At 47.8% G+C, this 15,356-nt stretch overlaps 1 protein-coding gene across 2 annotated transcripts in view; it reads right to left on the minus strand.

Moving 5' to 3' along the window:
- Positions 1-15,356, minus strand: part of COL9A3 (collagen type IX alpha 3 chain) — a 69,864-nt gene that overhangs the window by 2,510 nt on the left and 51,998 nt on the right. For both annotated transcript variants that reach the window (XM_081196204.1, XM_081196203.1), the window contains 9 exons: positions 13,904-13,957; positions 12,030-12,101; positions 9,747-9,782; positions 6,961-7,005; positions 5,841-5,873; positions 5,392-5,538; positions 4,684-4,738; positions 2,958-3,140; positions 811-888 (listed from right to left, as the gene is read on the minus strand). In XM_081196204.1, the coding sequence (XP_081052330.1) occupies positions 811-888; positions 2,958-3,140; positions 4,684-4,738; positions 5,392-5,538; positions 5,841-5,873; positions 6,961-7,005; positions 9,747-9,782; positions 12,030-12,101; positions 13,904-13,957 (703 nt within the window). The remainder of the gene's footprint in view (positions 1-810; positions 889-2,957; positions 3,141-4,683; positions 4,739-5,391; positions 5,539-5,840; positions 5,874-6,960; positions 7,006-9,746; positions 9,783-12,029; positions 12,102-13,903; positions 13,958-15,356) is intronic.

A 15,356-nucleotide genomic window follows, 5' to 3' on the forward strand; every position in this document is an offset into this window, starting at 1 on the left:
AAGACATGAATCAGAGATTCTGGTACAAATTCCCCTCAGATACAGGCTAAATTAATCCACAGAACAGGAAGAGCAAAACCACAAAATGTCCAAGCTCCCTGTCCTGTCACAACTAGGGGAAAGGTTAGACAGAGCGTCACTGGGAGCATCGGAAAGCAGAACTGGAACCCTGCGCTTGACCAGTGCTAGACCAGGAGCTAGAAGCGTGACAACTGCTTGCTGATTGGCTGATTTTTGCTGACCAAGTTATGAGTCCCTCATGATTGTCTTATGATCTATGATTTGCTGTGATTTGCTCAGGTATAAAGACCCCTGTATTTCTGTCAATCGGGGTCCCAGTTCTTTGGAAGATATTCCAACTGGGTCCTTATTGCCTGGCAATAAACTTCACCTTCTTATTCTCCATTGCTGCGTCTGTTTGATCCTTATTTTGCACTTTGCAAAAACCACTAACTTTCACGTGCTACACCTACATTGCAGTCAATGTGAAAACACCCCCCCCAAAAGCTGCTGTTTGCATCAGGAGGGAAGCTCTCATTGGCATCAATGGGCAGTCCCCGCCTCCCATTGCAAATAGCAGCAGAAGGTGGGAAACAGTTTTTAAAAAGAACCACCCCTATATACAACAATGTTGAGCAGAGTCATCGGCCCCTGGCAGCTGTTTTTAGTGTTTTAAAAAGATATATTCAGAGGCAAATCAGTATTCTCTCCTCCAAGGTAAATCAAACCTAAGATGTGCTTCCCTTGCTTACTTCTCACGGCTCAGGGAAGTGGGGAGCACACAGTTATATCAGCACCGGGTCAACTTACCTTGAGGTCCCTGATCTCCATCTGGTCCGTCAACACCTTTCCCCATGGCACCTTTGTCTCCCCTCTCGCCATGGTCACCTACAGTGTCGTAGCAAAAGCATAAACGACTTCAGTTGAGTAGTGGTCCAACAACATATGGAGATCCAAGTTTGGGAAACACTGGGCTAGAAGTTTCTCACTACTGATGCACTTGTCTGCTATACAGTGGTGCCTCGCAAGACGAAATTAATTCGTTCCGCAAGTCTCTTCGTCTTGCGGTTTTTTCGTCTTGCGATGCACGGTTTCCCATAGGAATGCATTGAAAATCAATTAATGCGTTCCTAGGGAAACCGACTTCAGACCAGGTCCGGGGACAGTCTGTCCCCGGACCTCTTCTGAAGGCTGGGGGGGGGGGACAAGGGCTTTTCTTCCCACCCCCAGCATTTTAAAAAAACCCGGGACAGCGGAGGACTTCTCCGCTGTCCGGGCGATCTTAAAATGCTGGCGGGCGGCATTTTAAAATCGCCCCGGACAGCGGAGGACTTCTCCGCTGTCCGGGGCGATTTAAAAGCCCCTGGGAAGGCAGGCAGGGGGGACAAAGACTTTTGCCCCCCCCCAGCCTTCAGAAGAGGTCCTGGACCTCTTCTGAAGGCGGGCGGGGGGCGAAAGTCTTTGCTCCCCCACCGCCTGCCTTCAAAAGGTGTCCCCGCGGCGGCGGGAGGTGTCCCCTGCCCCCCGCCCGGCTTCGGAGCACCGGGAGAAGCGATCTCCCCGCAGCCCCTTGCTGCAAAAGACGTCCGGGGGAAGCGGGGAAGAAGCGCTTCGCTTCCCGCTGCCCCCGGACCTCTTCTGAAGCAAGGGGCTGGGGGGAGATAGCGATCTCCCTGCAGCCCCTTGCTGCAAAAGACGTCCGGGGGAAGCGGGGAAGCGAAGCGCTTCTTCCCCGCTTCCCCCGGACGTCTTTTGCAGCAAGGGGCTGCGGGGAGATCGCTATCTCCCCCCAGCCCCTTGCTTCAGAAGAGGTCGGGGGCAGCGGGAAGCGAAGCGCTTCGCTTCCCCGCTTCCCCCGGACGTCTTTTGCAGCAAGGGGCTGCAGGGAGATCGTTATCTCCCTGCAGCCCCTTGCTTCAGAAGAGGTCCGGGGGCAGCGGGAAGCGAAGCGCTTCTTCCCCGCTTCCCCCGGACGTCTTTTGCAGCAAGGGGCTGCAGGGAGATCGCTATCTCCCCCCAGCCCCTTGCTTCAGAAGAGGTCGGGGGCAGCGGGAAGCGAAGCGCTTCGCTTCCCCGCTTCCCCCGGACGTCTTTTGCAGCAAGGGGCTGCAGGGACATCGCTATCTCCCCCCAGCCCCTTGCTTCAGAAGAGGTCGGGGGCAGCGGGAAGCGAAGCGCTTCGCTTCCCCGCTTCCCCCGGACGTCTTTTGCAGCAAGGGGCTGCAGGGAGATCGCTATCTCCCCGCAGCCCCTTGCTTCAGAAGAGGTCCGGGGGCAGCGGGAAGCGAAGCGCTTATTCCCCGCTTCCCCCGGACGTCTTTTGCAGCAAGGGGCTGCAGGGAGATCGCTATCTCCCCGCAGCCCCTTGCTTCAAAAGAGAAGACCCGCTGTCCCCGGGGCAAGCTTCGTTTTGCGAAGCAAGCCCATAGGGAAATTCGTCTTGCGAGGCAACTCGAAAACGAAAAAACCTTTCGTTTTGCGAGTTTTTCGTCTCGCGAGGCGTTCGTCTTGCGGGGTACCACTGTATTATTTATCGGGCAAGTTTTATACGCTGCTTAATCAACAAAAACCTTTAAGCGCTTTTATTAAGATAAGCTATGTTGAATGCTGCATTGGAGGCACTGGGCAGAAAAGCAGACTATAAACAAGAAATGAGGCATTTGTAGTATTGCCTTACTCCCAGAGCTCTACTCTTGCAAACATATGCAAGCCTGAACACTGCATTTCCACCCGTGACCGTCCTTCAGTTTATCCACTGGGAACACATATGGTTGTCTTCATAAATTGGTAGATTCCCACATTATTTGGGAAGCACCCAACTTGATACAAGCTGCAAACCTGGGAAGCAAGCCCCACTCAACTCAGAGGTGTTTATTTCCAAACAGGCAGGCACAGGACCGAGTTTGCGGTCTTTCGCTGGCACTCGCTGGTCTGCTTCCGGTGTCAATCTGACTCACCTCTAGGACCAGGATCTCCTAGGTCTCCTGGTGGTCCTCGGTATCCGGGTGGGCCACGAGCTCCAGGGTGCCCAATAATTCCCGTTGCCCCAGGAGGGCCTGGGGGACCAGCAGGCCCGGGCCGCCCCGTCATTCCAGGAGCGAGGGGCTTCCTCAAGTTAGCAGCTAACTGTGCAATTTGCTCTGGAATTGAAAACAATAACGGACTGGTTTCAATATCATCAATTATACAAGACATCCAAAATAGACAAACAAAAAGGTTTCGCCAGAGAGACTTCCAGATTCGAAGCCAATATAGTAAATTCTAAATCTAAAACACTCTCCAAAGCATACCGCCTCCTCCTTGACTAGGAAGGAGGATGAGGTCACTGCAGCCATGGTTAAATGGGCGCAAGACTTTGGGTACAAGATAACCATGAGACAGTGGGAACATCTGTCGAAAACAGCTTGGAAATTTACAGCTTGTTACTCACTCTTTAAGAGAGAACTTCCTTAAAATGCAACATCGGTGGTATCTAACCCCTTGGAAGCTCTCCAAAATGTATAAAAGTGTACCAAGCAATTCTTGGAGGTGTAAAGAAAAACCAGGTAATCTATATCACATGTGGTGGCAAGGTAAAGAAATCGAGGTGTTCTGGGAGGATATCCATTCTGAATTGGAAAAAAATGTTTAAAAAAATATATTTCAGAAAACAAAACAAAAAAAATGAATTGTATGCTGCCTGGGGCTGATGAGAAGTGGAGGAAGCAGTTTGGGGGGACCAGTATGTATGAATCTATGTACACTTTTAGGACAAGTCCATACATTTTTCACCGTTCCCTGGGAAGAGGGATTGACCACTCAGGGAATGGCAGCTCTGTGGGGCCAATAGGGGTTGCCTAACAACTCCCAGCACCTGTAACACAATACTATTCCCAGAAGTCTTGAGGCGGGGAGACATTGCTGCTTAAAGTGGTTTCAAATAGCTTTTAATGTATGGTGTGAATGTGACACATCCCTTGGGAAGACAGGTGAACTGATGCCAGTGTCCTGGAAGAAGCAAAGATCACCAGTGTCGAAGCAATGATTCTTCAGCATCAACTTCATTGGACTGGTCATGTTGTGCGGATGCCTGATTATCATCTTCCAAAGCATCTACTCTATTCTGAACTTAAAAATGGAAAGTGTAATGCTGGTGGTCAACAAAAGAGGTTTAAAGACTCTCTCAAGGCAAATCTAAAAAAATGTAGCATAAACACTGACAACTGGAAAACACTGGCCTGCGAGTGGTCCAATTGGAGAACAGCATTTTCCAAAGGTGTCACAAACTCAGGATTGAAAGGGAGAAACATGCTAAGAGGAAGGCATGCTTGGCAAACCCTCACCATGATCAACTCCCACCCGGAAACCTCTGTTCCCACTGTGGAAGGACGTGTGGATCCAGAATTGGCCTCCACAGTCTCTTACGGACTCACTGTTAAAAGCATGTTTATGGAAGACAATCTTACTCGGCTATAAGTGGTCAACAAAGAAGAAGGAGATCTGAGATTCAATCCCAAATATTTGACTTGAAGGGCCTTAGGTGCCAGGACCAGAGAAAAACTCCCAGCTGGGATCCAGGAAAGCTACAGTCGGAAGTCAACAACTCTGGGTTAGATGGACTCATTTTTTATCTTCTCACCACTGGCAATTCCATTCAGAGAAATCACATTATCTGGTTGCCCAGACTCCGAGTTACATACTCACCACGGATCATTCCACCACAGAGTTCTCTTATGTGTTGCTCACTGGCTTCCTTGCCCTGGAATGACACAAAGATATTATGAAGCGTACTTTTAAAGCAACAATTCTTCAAACAACTACGCTTCCTTGTCTCACACATAGGAATGGTACATCTATGTCCTACTGCAACACACAAATATGCATCTCCTAAGCTAGAGGGTGTTTTCTTTTCTTCCATTAAGAACTATTTTACATATGTGCAGATCAATTTCATTCACTGATTCAGACTCATACACGGGTGCTTCCAGACTGCTGCCGTTTTCAGATGGGAATTAATCACACCCTGGCCATTCAGGAGGTGCCATTATAGATGATGGGGAGCTCTTGTGCAACAAACCCACTTCTCCAAAAGATCAGAATATTTGCAAGAATGGAAATGGCACTGAAAGTGTGGGATGGTACTTGCTTCAGTGCAACATCTAACCTCCCCACGAACAAATCGGAAAGAATGCTCAATAAATAGCCGTCATTTTTCAATCTCCTCCACTTTGCAAACAAATCAGGGTGAATCCTCAATAATCAGGTCATCTGCAAGTGCCCCAAGATGGTATTTCAATCAGCTGACAATCATTGCTATGAGGAATAGTGAGTAGAGAAAGCAGAATGGGAAAAACTGGAGAAGGCTAATGAAGGGAAGGGTGAGACGGCAAAAGAGTTGGACAGGCTACTTACTGGAGGACCTGGCTTCCCGGTGATCCCTGGGATGCCTTGTTCGCCTTGCAAACCCAGCTTGCCCGGGTGTCCTGGAATTCCTGGAACTCCCACTGTTCCATTGGGACCTTGAACTCCTTTGGGGCCCAGCTCGCCCCTGCTTCCTGCCTTCCAAAGGAAGAAAACAGAAAGACAACCATCAGTCCTAATATGTTGGTCCCAGGCTCTGAAGGCACATGATGCTGCAACTGGGGCTGGTTCCGGGGATGGTCAAAAGACTACCCATCCCATTTTGATTTGAAAGGAAGGAAGATGGGGTGCAAATGGGACCAATAGTGGCTTCACTCCCTGGGCAAATCTTTTTTTTCTTTCTATCCCGTGTCCTTGTCCAGAGAGACTCACGGGGTCTACCAAGCAGCAAATAGGAATACACAGAATAATTTTACAACGAAACAATATATGAATCTTACCTCCCCCTTTTGCCCAGGAGGGCCGAAAGGACCCTAAAGAAAGAGCCAAGAGAAACAGACAATGAATATTCTGAACAAGTGGGATCTGTAACATGGTGTTACAGCTAGCCAGCCAATCCCTTTTCCAGATTCCTGCATCCTGATCTCCATCTTGGTTCCATAGTTCTACCTATAACAGTCAGCATTGCATGCCCCGTGATCTTAGGTCCTTACTGGGTTGGGTTTTTGTGTAAGTCTTGTTTGTTCTTCTTCTGCAAACCTTTGGGCTTCCTCAAGTCCACTTAAAGTGCAGTTTTGGCTATATTCAAAGAATGGATTTGCTATTAGCAGTGCTTTTTTCTGGGGGGATGGAGGGAGACATGTACCCCTAAACATTTTGTGAATCTAACAGGAGAGGAAACTAAAAAATTTAGTTTCTTCTTTAGCACGGTGAATCATCAGTTCTCACCCCCAATGGCAGTCTCACTTCCTGTCACGGTGTTTCCTGAGTCTTAGACGGAAGCAAGCGTTTAATGTGTGAAGTAGGAGTTGGAATCTAGCACAGTGATTGGTCAGTTTCACGGTTGCTGAAAGGACGACGTTTGGCGATGGACACCAACAGCAAGCAGAGGAATCGGGAATATGTTAGTGCACACAACCTCATGCCAATGTGAGCTGTCAGCTGTGTAATATGAGGTAATGCATGTTCTTTGTACTTTTGTCCATTTACCCTATTTATTTTTCCCAATTTGAACTACAAAATGGTGATTTTCCCGAGTCAAAATGAAAGTACCCCTAAACACTTTTTAAAGAAAAAAAGCATTGGCTTTGAGTATGTAGTCCTGGTGATATAAATCCCAATATTAGTGCTATACTGTTGCATCCTTCCATTTCCAGTTACTTGGCGGAAAAGCCACACTTTTGTCCTCTCCTGTATCTTCTTTGCACCAGTTGACCACTGGAGGAGAGTTCTTTCCCCTTTGTCGTGGGATAGTTCATAGTAGGCTACAAAGCTTAAGAAATGGGGGGGGGATTTATTTTTGAGGCTAAACCCGACTTGAGATGCTATTATCCATCTTCTAGAACCGCTGGACTCATCCTTTTCATGCATTAGGAGGTTCTGCAAATTAACGCCACCTACCAACTCTCCTTTGTCTCCCGGAAGCCCATCTGCTCCAGCGATGCCCTTGAAGAAAAAACAAGAACAGCAATAGGTACTGCCATTACGTATTTTATTTATTTTTTAAAAATCTCAAACTGTGCTGCTTTCTTCTCCCGTAAAAAAGGAGATTCCATCTAAACATTTGGGAAAGCTTTCTGACAGTAAGAGCTGTTCAACAGTGGAACGGTCTCCCTTGGGAGGTGGTGGACTCTCCTTCCCTGAAGATTTTTAAGCAGAGGTTGGATGGCTATCTGTCATGGATGCTTTAACTGAGATTCCTGCATTGCATGGGGCTGGACTAGATGACCCTTGGGTCCCTTCCAGCTCTATGATTCTGTGCTCCCAGGCTCCCTTATTGGGAGCTTTATTATTTATTTGTACACCTTTATAGGGGACGCGGGTGGCGCTGTGAGTTAAACCACAGAGCCTAGGACTTGCCGATCAGAAGGTTGGCGGTTCGAATCCCTGTGATGGGGTGAGCTCCTGTTGCTCGGTCCAACCTAGCAGTTCGAAAGCACGTCAAAGTGCAAGTAGATAAATAGGTACCGTTCCGGCGGGAAGGTAAATGGTGTTTCCGTGCACTGCTCTGGTTCGCCAGAAGCGGCTTAGTCATGCTGGCCACATGACCCGGAAGCTGTATGCCGGCTCCCTCGGCCAATAAAGCGAGATGAGCGCGCAACCCCAGAGTTGGTCATGACTGGACCTAATGGTCAAGGTTCCCTTTACCTTTACACCTTTATAGATCGCTGGACTATTTACTGAACTCGAAAGTGGGGTGCAAAACTGATAAAACACACAACATGAAAACTGTTCAAAACTACCAAAAATCTGTATGGAGGTCCTTGCATCAGTACCAGGGAGAGCTGGATTGGCAGACATTTGGATTCACTCTGGCTCTTACAAGCTGAATGTGGAAATTTATTATTATAACACATTCCTTTTATCAAAGAAACTACCCAGAAAATGAACCTGGGTGTTGCTAATAGTTCTCTGAGGGCACTCTGCAGTTGATGAACTAAGATGCTATTTTGCATCAAAGTTAGGGCTTACCGACAGCTTCCTTCTGCCCCACTGCTTTGCCCCCTGGGGGGTGGGAATCGCTCTTTAGCAAGTCAAAATTCAGAGTTTTTCCGGATTGCTGTTTGTTCCCATCTATTGCTAAAAGAACAGGTTTTCCTTTGGAAAGGAGCAGGGCAAGACGGAAACCTCTCAGACCCATGCTTTGTATGCATGGCGCAAGCAGATGTGTGAACAAGCCCTTAAGCCTTGCATGAAGGGACCTCTTTCTTCAGGGCAGCTGGTCTTGCGCAGGGGTAGGCAACCTAAGGCCCGTGGGCAGATGTGGCCCAATCGCCTTCTCAATCCGGCCTGCGGACGGTCCGGGAATCAGCGTGTTTTTACATGAGTAGAATGTGCCTTTTACTTAAAACGCATCTCTGGGTTATTTGTGGGGCCTGCCTGGTGTTTTTAGATGAGTAGAATGTGTGCTTTTATTTAAAATGCATCTCTGGGTTATTTGAGGGGCATAGGATATCGTTCATATATTTTTAAAAAATATAGTCTGGCACCCCACAAGGTCTGAGGGACGGTGGATCGGCCCACGGCTGAAAAAGATTGCTGACACCTGGGTCTTGCGTGATACACACCATTCTGGGGATCTTGAATGTGCCTGTACTCTGTTCAAGCAAAAGGTGGCGCCAGTTGCCCAGGTATGAGAGAAAGCCTAGCAGCTATACAGAGAATGACCAATGCCAGGAAGAAGCAAAGATCACCAGTGTTGAAGCAATGATTCTTCAGCATCAACTTCGTAGGACTGGTCATGTTGCACAGATGCCTGATTATCGTCTTTCAAAGCAACTGCTCTATTCCAAACTTTAAAATGGAAAGCATAATGCTGGTGGTCAACAAAAGAGGTTCAAAATAAAAAATTAAAAAAGGAACGGAAATGTTTCGAAGATTATATGTTAAAGTATCGTTCTAAGAAAGATATGCTAATATGCCTAGAATAAAAATGTAAAGTATATGCATGAATTGGAAAAGAAAAGAGATAAAAGAATCCAAATAACGATAAATTTGGAGAATGCAAGGATAAATGTGGAGATAGAGATTTAAAGAAGTCGAATTGTGGAGGAGGGAAGCTGTGGGTGAGTGAGGGGGAGTACTATACAATAAGTATGTTTGTTTTCAATTATTTTGAACTGTGTCCCCCCCCCCCAATTTCATTTTTCCTTTTCTGTTGGTGTTCTGTTTTTGCTGTATTATTTAAATAAATAAAAAAAGAGGTTCAAAGACTCTCTCAAGGCAAATATCAAAAAATGTAGCATAAACACCGACAATTGGGAAACACTGGCCTGTGAGTGCTCCAACTGGAGAACAGCTATTACCAAAGGTGTCATGGGCTTTGAAGACACTTGAACTCAGGACGCAAGGGAGAAACATGCTAAAAGGAAGGGACGATTGGCAAATCCACACCGTGATCAACTTCCACCCGGAAACCAATGTCCCCACTGTGGAAGGATCCAGAATTGGCCTCCGCAGTCACTTACAGACTCACTGTTAAAACCATGTTTATGGAAGACAATCTTACTCGGCTATGAGTGATCGCCAAAGAAGAAGAAGAAGAAGATCCACCTCTTACCTTCTGATCATTTTTAAATATTTGAACCAGACCCTAAGTTTGAGTGGGGATGGGATGGGATGGAAGGGGAGGAGAAGGGACAAAGAAGATACAGATACGGGCACAGATGATTGACATTATAGCTTACCTGGTTACCTTTTGGTCCAGAAACTCCACCAGGGCCCTGGGGACAAGAAGAAAGTTGGCACAACAATGAAGCAATTTTATGGATAAAGACATAAGAAGCTAACCAGGTGCCCCAATGGGAATCCTGCACAGGTTGCTTCATAGGTTATAGAAAGAGATCAGGCTTGCACCTAACCTGTAACATGCACAATGGCATCAGGTCTTTTTCATTTTATTTTCCTACCCCTTGTGCACGCTTGCAGAAGTATAGTCAGGAGGAAGGGCAAAACGTGGCACCTTCCAGCAGGGAAGGTGTGCCATTTGCTCAAATGGATTTTTTTAAAAACCCAAGTGATTAATCAGTTTTAAATGCCTTAATTGGGTGACAGCATCAGTTTCCCTTAGGGCTGTCCACGCCCCTCCCCTGATCCAGGCCCTGAATAATAATAATAATAATAATAATAATAATAATAATAATAATAATAATAATAATACAGTGGTACCTCTGGATGTGAACGGGATCCGTTCCGGAGCCCCGTTCGCATCCTGAAGCAAACGCAACCCACGTCTGCGCGTCTGCACGTGCGCGGGTCGTGATTCGCCGCTTCTGCGCATGCACGTGACATCATTTTGATTGTCTGTGCATGTGCGAGTGCCGAAACCCAGAAGTAACGCGCTCCATTACTTCCAGGTCGCCGCAGAGCGTAACCTGAAAACGCTCAACCTGAAGCATATTTATCCTGAGGTGTGACTGTAATAATAATTTATTTATATGCCACTCATCTGACTGGGTTGCCCCAGTCACTCTGGGCAGCTTGCAACAAATTGAAAACAATTAGCACGCTAAAACATCAAACATTGAAAACGTTCCTACACAGAGGGCTGCCTTCAGATGTCTTCTAAAAGTCAGATAGTTGAAATCTGGTGGGAGGGCGTTCCACAGGGCGGGTGCCACTACTGAGAAGGCCCTCTGCCTGGTTCCCTGTAGCTTCACTTCTCACAGGGAGGGAACTGCCAGAAGGCCCTCGGAGCTGGACTTCAGTGTCGGGGCTGAACGATGGGGGTGGAGATGCTCCTTCAGGTATACAGGGCCAAACTGAATCAATTGAGATGGGGGAGCAGCCCTAATGCTTAATTAGGGTTTTAAAGCTCCTGTAAACGTGCATACAGGAGGTGCCTTCTGGACCGCACTGTAGCGAGCAGGAATTGAGTCTTCTGCTCACTAGCTGTGAGGTGCTTCACTTGCTATCAAGAAAGAGCTTCACCTGCAGCAAGGAGGTGGGTTTTGCCGCGCATCACTCTGCAGGCAGAACGTCCGCAGAGGAGAAACCCCACACGATGCAGGCAGGTGTTGCAATTGTTAGAATATTCTGTTCTACCTTAAGAGGAACAAGGTATGACTGTTGTGTGTCACATGCCTGTTTACATTCCAGCACAGCTTGCTGGGAACTTCCGTTTTGTGTTTAGCTTTTGCTTATGCTGCTTGCTCTTAGACACGAAGGGAGGAGACACGTTTTTCCTTTGTCCTGATGTATGCTCACAACCGTCTCCTGCCACTTCTGTTGCGCAGTGTTGTTTACTCTGCTGAGTGTTGCCTGCTCTAGCTTTTGAAGGCTTCTGAAGCTGTGGATCACAGTTTCATGCTGATCCAAGGACTGGAGATAGCCCGGCTTACGGCCGGTGGGCTGGGGACAGCTGGGGGCTTGCCAATTGCCCCTGCTTCCTTGGATGCATCCCAACAGCAATGTCATCATTTGAAAGAAGCATTCCCTGTCCTATCTTATGGGATGCTTCGTTTGGAACTTTGGAACTCCCTGCCTCTTGAGACCAAGCCTTCCCTGCACGTATACCTGGGAATAAGTATCATTGAATCTAATTGGACTTAGGTCTACGCACATGTTGATATGTTAATATGGCAACCCTACATAGCAAAAATAGTGCTGTTATTTTGTGTGAAGTTAAGTAGGCTGCTGTTCTCAACTTTCCCACTTTCTTTATAATAATAATAATAATTTATTATTTGTACCCCGCCCATCTGGCTGGGTTTCTCCAGCCACTGTGGGCGGCTTCCAACAAATATTAAAAATACATTAAAATGTCACACATTAAAAACTTCCCTGAACAGGGCTGCCTTCAGATGTCTTCTAAATGTCAGGTGGTTGTTTATCTCTTTGACATCTGATGGGCGGGCGCCCACCACCACAGGGCGGGCGCCACCACCAAGAAGGCCCTCTGCCTGGTTCCCTGTAGCTTTGCTTCTCGCAATGAGGGAATGATGGGGGTGGAGACGCTCCTTCTTTCTTACCCTTTCACCAGACCCGCCACGGATTCCGGTGGGACCAGGAAGGCCCGGCTCCCCACTGGACCCTTTACGACCCTAAAAAAAAAATAATAAGCAACAAAGGCATTTTACCACAAAGCAACAGAAGCAGGTCACCGGGTGGAGTTGCTATGCTGGTTTCCCAGCAAGAGGTTTTTACTCAGAGGGTGAGGAGGTCAGCGTGGTGCAAACGCACTGACGGAGCAAAGCCAGTGCTGCATTATTAAGGGTGCTGGGAACGATAGATCTGTAAGGGGGCAAACTACAGTTCCCAGAATTCTCTGGGGGAAGCCACGTGCTTTAAAAGTATGAGGTGGGATTTAACATAGATGTTCCACAAGTGGAAAGAGGTCCACTCATGCAATGGGACTTTCCTTTCCTCCCTCTCCCACATGCCTCCTAAATCTGCTTTGGAGGATTTTGGGGAACCCAAAGCAGGTTTGGGGGCCATGGAGGGAATGGGGAGGAGTCTCATTGTGAAAGTGGACCTCATTCCACTCATGAATTCCCCACATTGAATTCCACCCATGGTGCATATGCAGCCTATGTCTGTGGGGGCCCTTAATGGGTCACAGCACTGACAGCTGCCCCATCTTACTGACCCCTAACTCCAGCCACACTTAGTAGATAGGTAGCCGTGTTGGTCTGCCATAGTCAAAATAAAAAAAATTCCTTCCTGTAGCACCTTAAAGACCAACTAAGTTAGTTCTTGGTATGAGCTTTCGTGTGCATGCAAACTTCTTCAGATACATAGATGCACACGAAAGCTCATACCAAGAACTAACTTAGTTGGTCTTTAAGGTGCTACTGGAAGGAATTTTTTTATCCAGCCACACTTGGAAGGGACCCAAGATTAAAAGGCATTTGCCAGGGGTGAGGAGGAAGAGAGGAAATGTTCTGTTGTGTTGCATGTGGCCTTGAGTGAAGTCAAAGGGTTGTATCCAACCAACTCCTACTCAGAGTAGACCCACTGAAAGCAATGAACCTAAGTTAGTCATACTTATGAATGCTGAAGGGTTTCTTTAATTTTTAGTTTTCATTATTGTTCCACAAGATGTGTATGTCTTTAAGGGCCAGAGCAAATAACTTGACCTAGTTTTACAGCTGTGAAGCAGTATAGCAGGTGCTGTTATGTTAATTAAACTACTGGGTATAGTATATAAGGGTGGTGCTGTGGGTTAAACCACAGAGCCTAGGACTTGCCAATCAGAAGGTTTGAATCCCCGCAAAGGGGTGAGCTCCCGTTGCTCGGTCCCTGCTCCTGCCAACATAGCCATTCGAAAGCACGTCAAAGTGCAAGTAGATAAATAGGTAAAGGTGGGAAGGTTAACGGCGTTTCCGTGCGCTGCTCTGGTTCGCCAGAAGCAGCTTAGTCATGCTGGCCACATGACCCGGAAGCTGTACGTCGGCTCCCTTGGCCAGTAAAGCGAGATGAGCGCCGCAACCCCAGAGTTGGCCACGACTGGACCTAATGGTCAGGGGTCCCTTTACCTTTTATAGTATATAAAGAGCAGTACCTAGCTCTCTCAGTACCCTGGTGGATGGGTCATGCTTACTGATATATTGTAAAAGGAGTTTTTGTTTTTGTTATTAAAACCTAGCAAAAGTTACTTTTGCGTTCCTTGTAATGTGTGGTCTCCCCAGCACGCCTTCTGCAGCGCAACTAATCTGCAAATAGCCAACAATTACTCTGCATAATAAGTCTACTCTGAGCAGGACTAGCATAGAATATCCCCTCTACCCAACTGTTCTCATAAGATAGCTTCCCCAATTGTGCCCCACTTATCTCTTGAAGTCCACGATGCAGAGAAGCTTCCTCAGCTGTGTGCTAAGTTGTTGCTGTTGCTTAATGGACTCACCTGAAACCCTCTCACACCTGGTGCTCCCATGGGGCCTTGCAAACCAATTGGTCCCTGAAAAGGAAAGAAATGGTATTTGCATAGCTGTCAACCGTCCCTTATTTGGCGGGAAACTCCCTTATCCCAGCGCCATGTCCCGCTGCTGTCCCTTATTGATGATGTCCCTTAAATTTCCCGGGTTTCATGCTCGCCCGGCTCAAGAGGGAAGTAGCGGCTCGGGGTCCTCCACCATGCGCGAGAGAGCGCACACGAGCTGCCGCGTCTCCGTCTCTCCTTTTTCCCTCTCAGGGGCGCATCATGAGGAGACAGGTGGCGGCGGGTGGGCAAGCAGCCCCTCTCTTGTGAGACTTCCGCCGTGCTGCTAGGGGAAGCCGGAGGTGGCAGCGGCAGCTGAGGAGGCAGCCTGAGGGAGGAGGAGGAGGAGGGGATGGGGAGGGACGCAGAAGGGTGGCGCTTCAGCGGCTGCCACGGCTCCGCAACCACCTCATGCCGGGCTTGCAGGTGGCATGGGTGAGAGTCTCTCTCCCTCCTTCCCTCTCTCTCGGGTGGTGAAGGTCCGATGGAACTCCTCGCACCAGGACGACGGCAGCCCCGGCGTGCTGCTTAGCATACCCTCCAACCAGTGCAGCATCTTAATGTAGTGATTTCCCCCTCTGCATCCCTTTCATAACTCTTTCATAACTGCAAAAGCAGCATGGCTCCATCAGTGCCGGATTTATGTATAAGCTAAGCAAAATCCCTTATTTTGGCTGCTGATCCCTTATTTTCGAGGCTGCTGGTCCCTTATTTTCAAATCTGTAAGTTGACAGCTATGGGTATTTGTGGCAGCATGACCACTTTGCGATGCTTGGGGCGAGCAGAAATCTCCAAAGAGGGCTCTCCCACTCAGCTTGAAGATAAAATACCCTAGGAAGGTAGAAAATGACAGGCCTTGAAGTTGCTCTGGACAGGAGCAGGCCCAGTCATCTCATGGTCATGGTCTTCCCTACAACAGTGTTCTCCCTTGGGAATCCTCCAGACAACTTGTTTATCGAACAATCATTCTGATTTGCTCACACAGAGCTTACATGGAGGTCAGATTATTATGGAGCATTTATGTCGTGAACAGAAGAAGGAGAAGAGTAGAAGAGGAGTTTGGATTTGATATCCCGCTTTATCACTACCCGAAGGAGTCTCAAAGCTGCTAACATTCTCCTTTCCCTTCCTCCCCCCACAACAAACACTCTGTGAGGTGAGTGAGGCTGAGAGACTTCAGAGAAGTGTGACTAGCCCAAGGTCACCCAGCAGCTGCATGTGGAGGAATGGAGACGCAAACCCGGTTCCCCAGATTACGAGTCTTCCGCTCTTAACCACTACACCACACTGGCTCTAAGATCTGCAGATCAAGGGCAGTTTACAAATTTATTTATGGCAACAATGGAAAAAAGAGCACGCCCAAAGGGTTTTTTAAATA

This window comes from Podarcis bocagei, assembly GCF_964188305.1.
Source record: "Podarcis bocagei genome assembly, chromosome: 5".
Classification (NCBI taxonomy): Eukaryota; Metazoa; Chordata; class Lepidosauria; order Squamata; family Lacertidae; genus Podarcis; species Podarcis bocagei.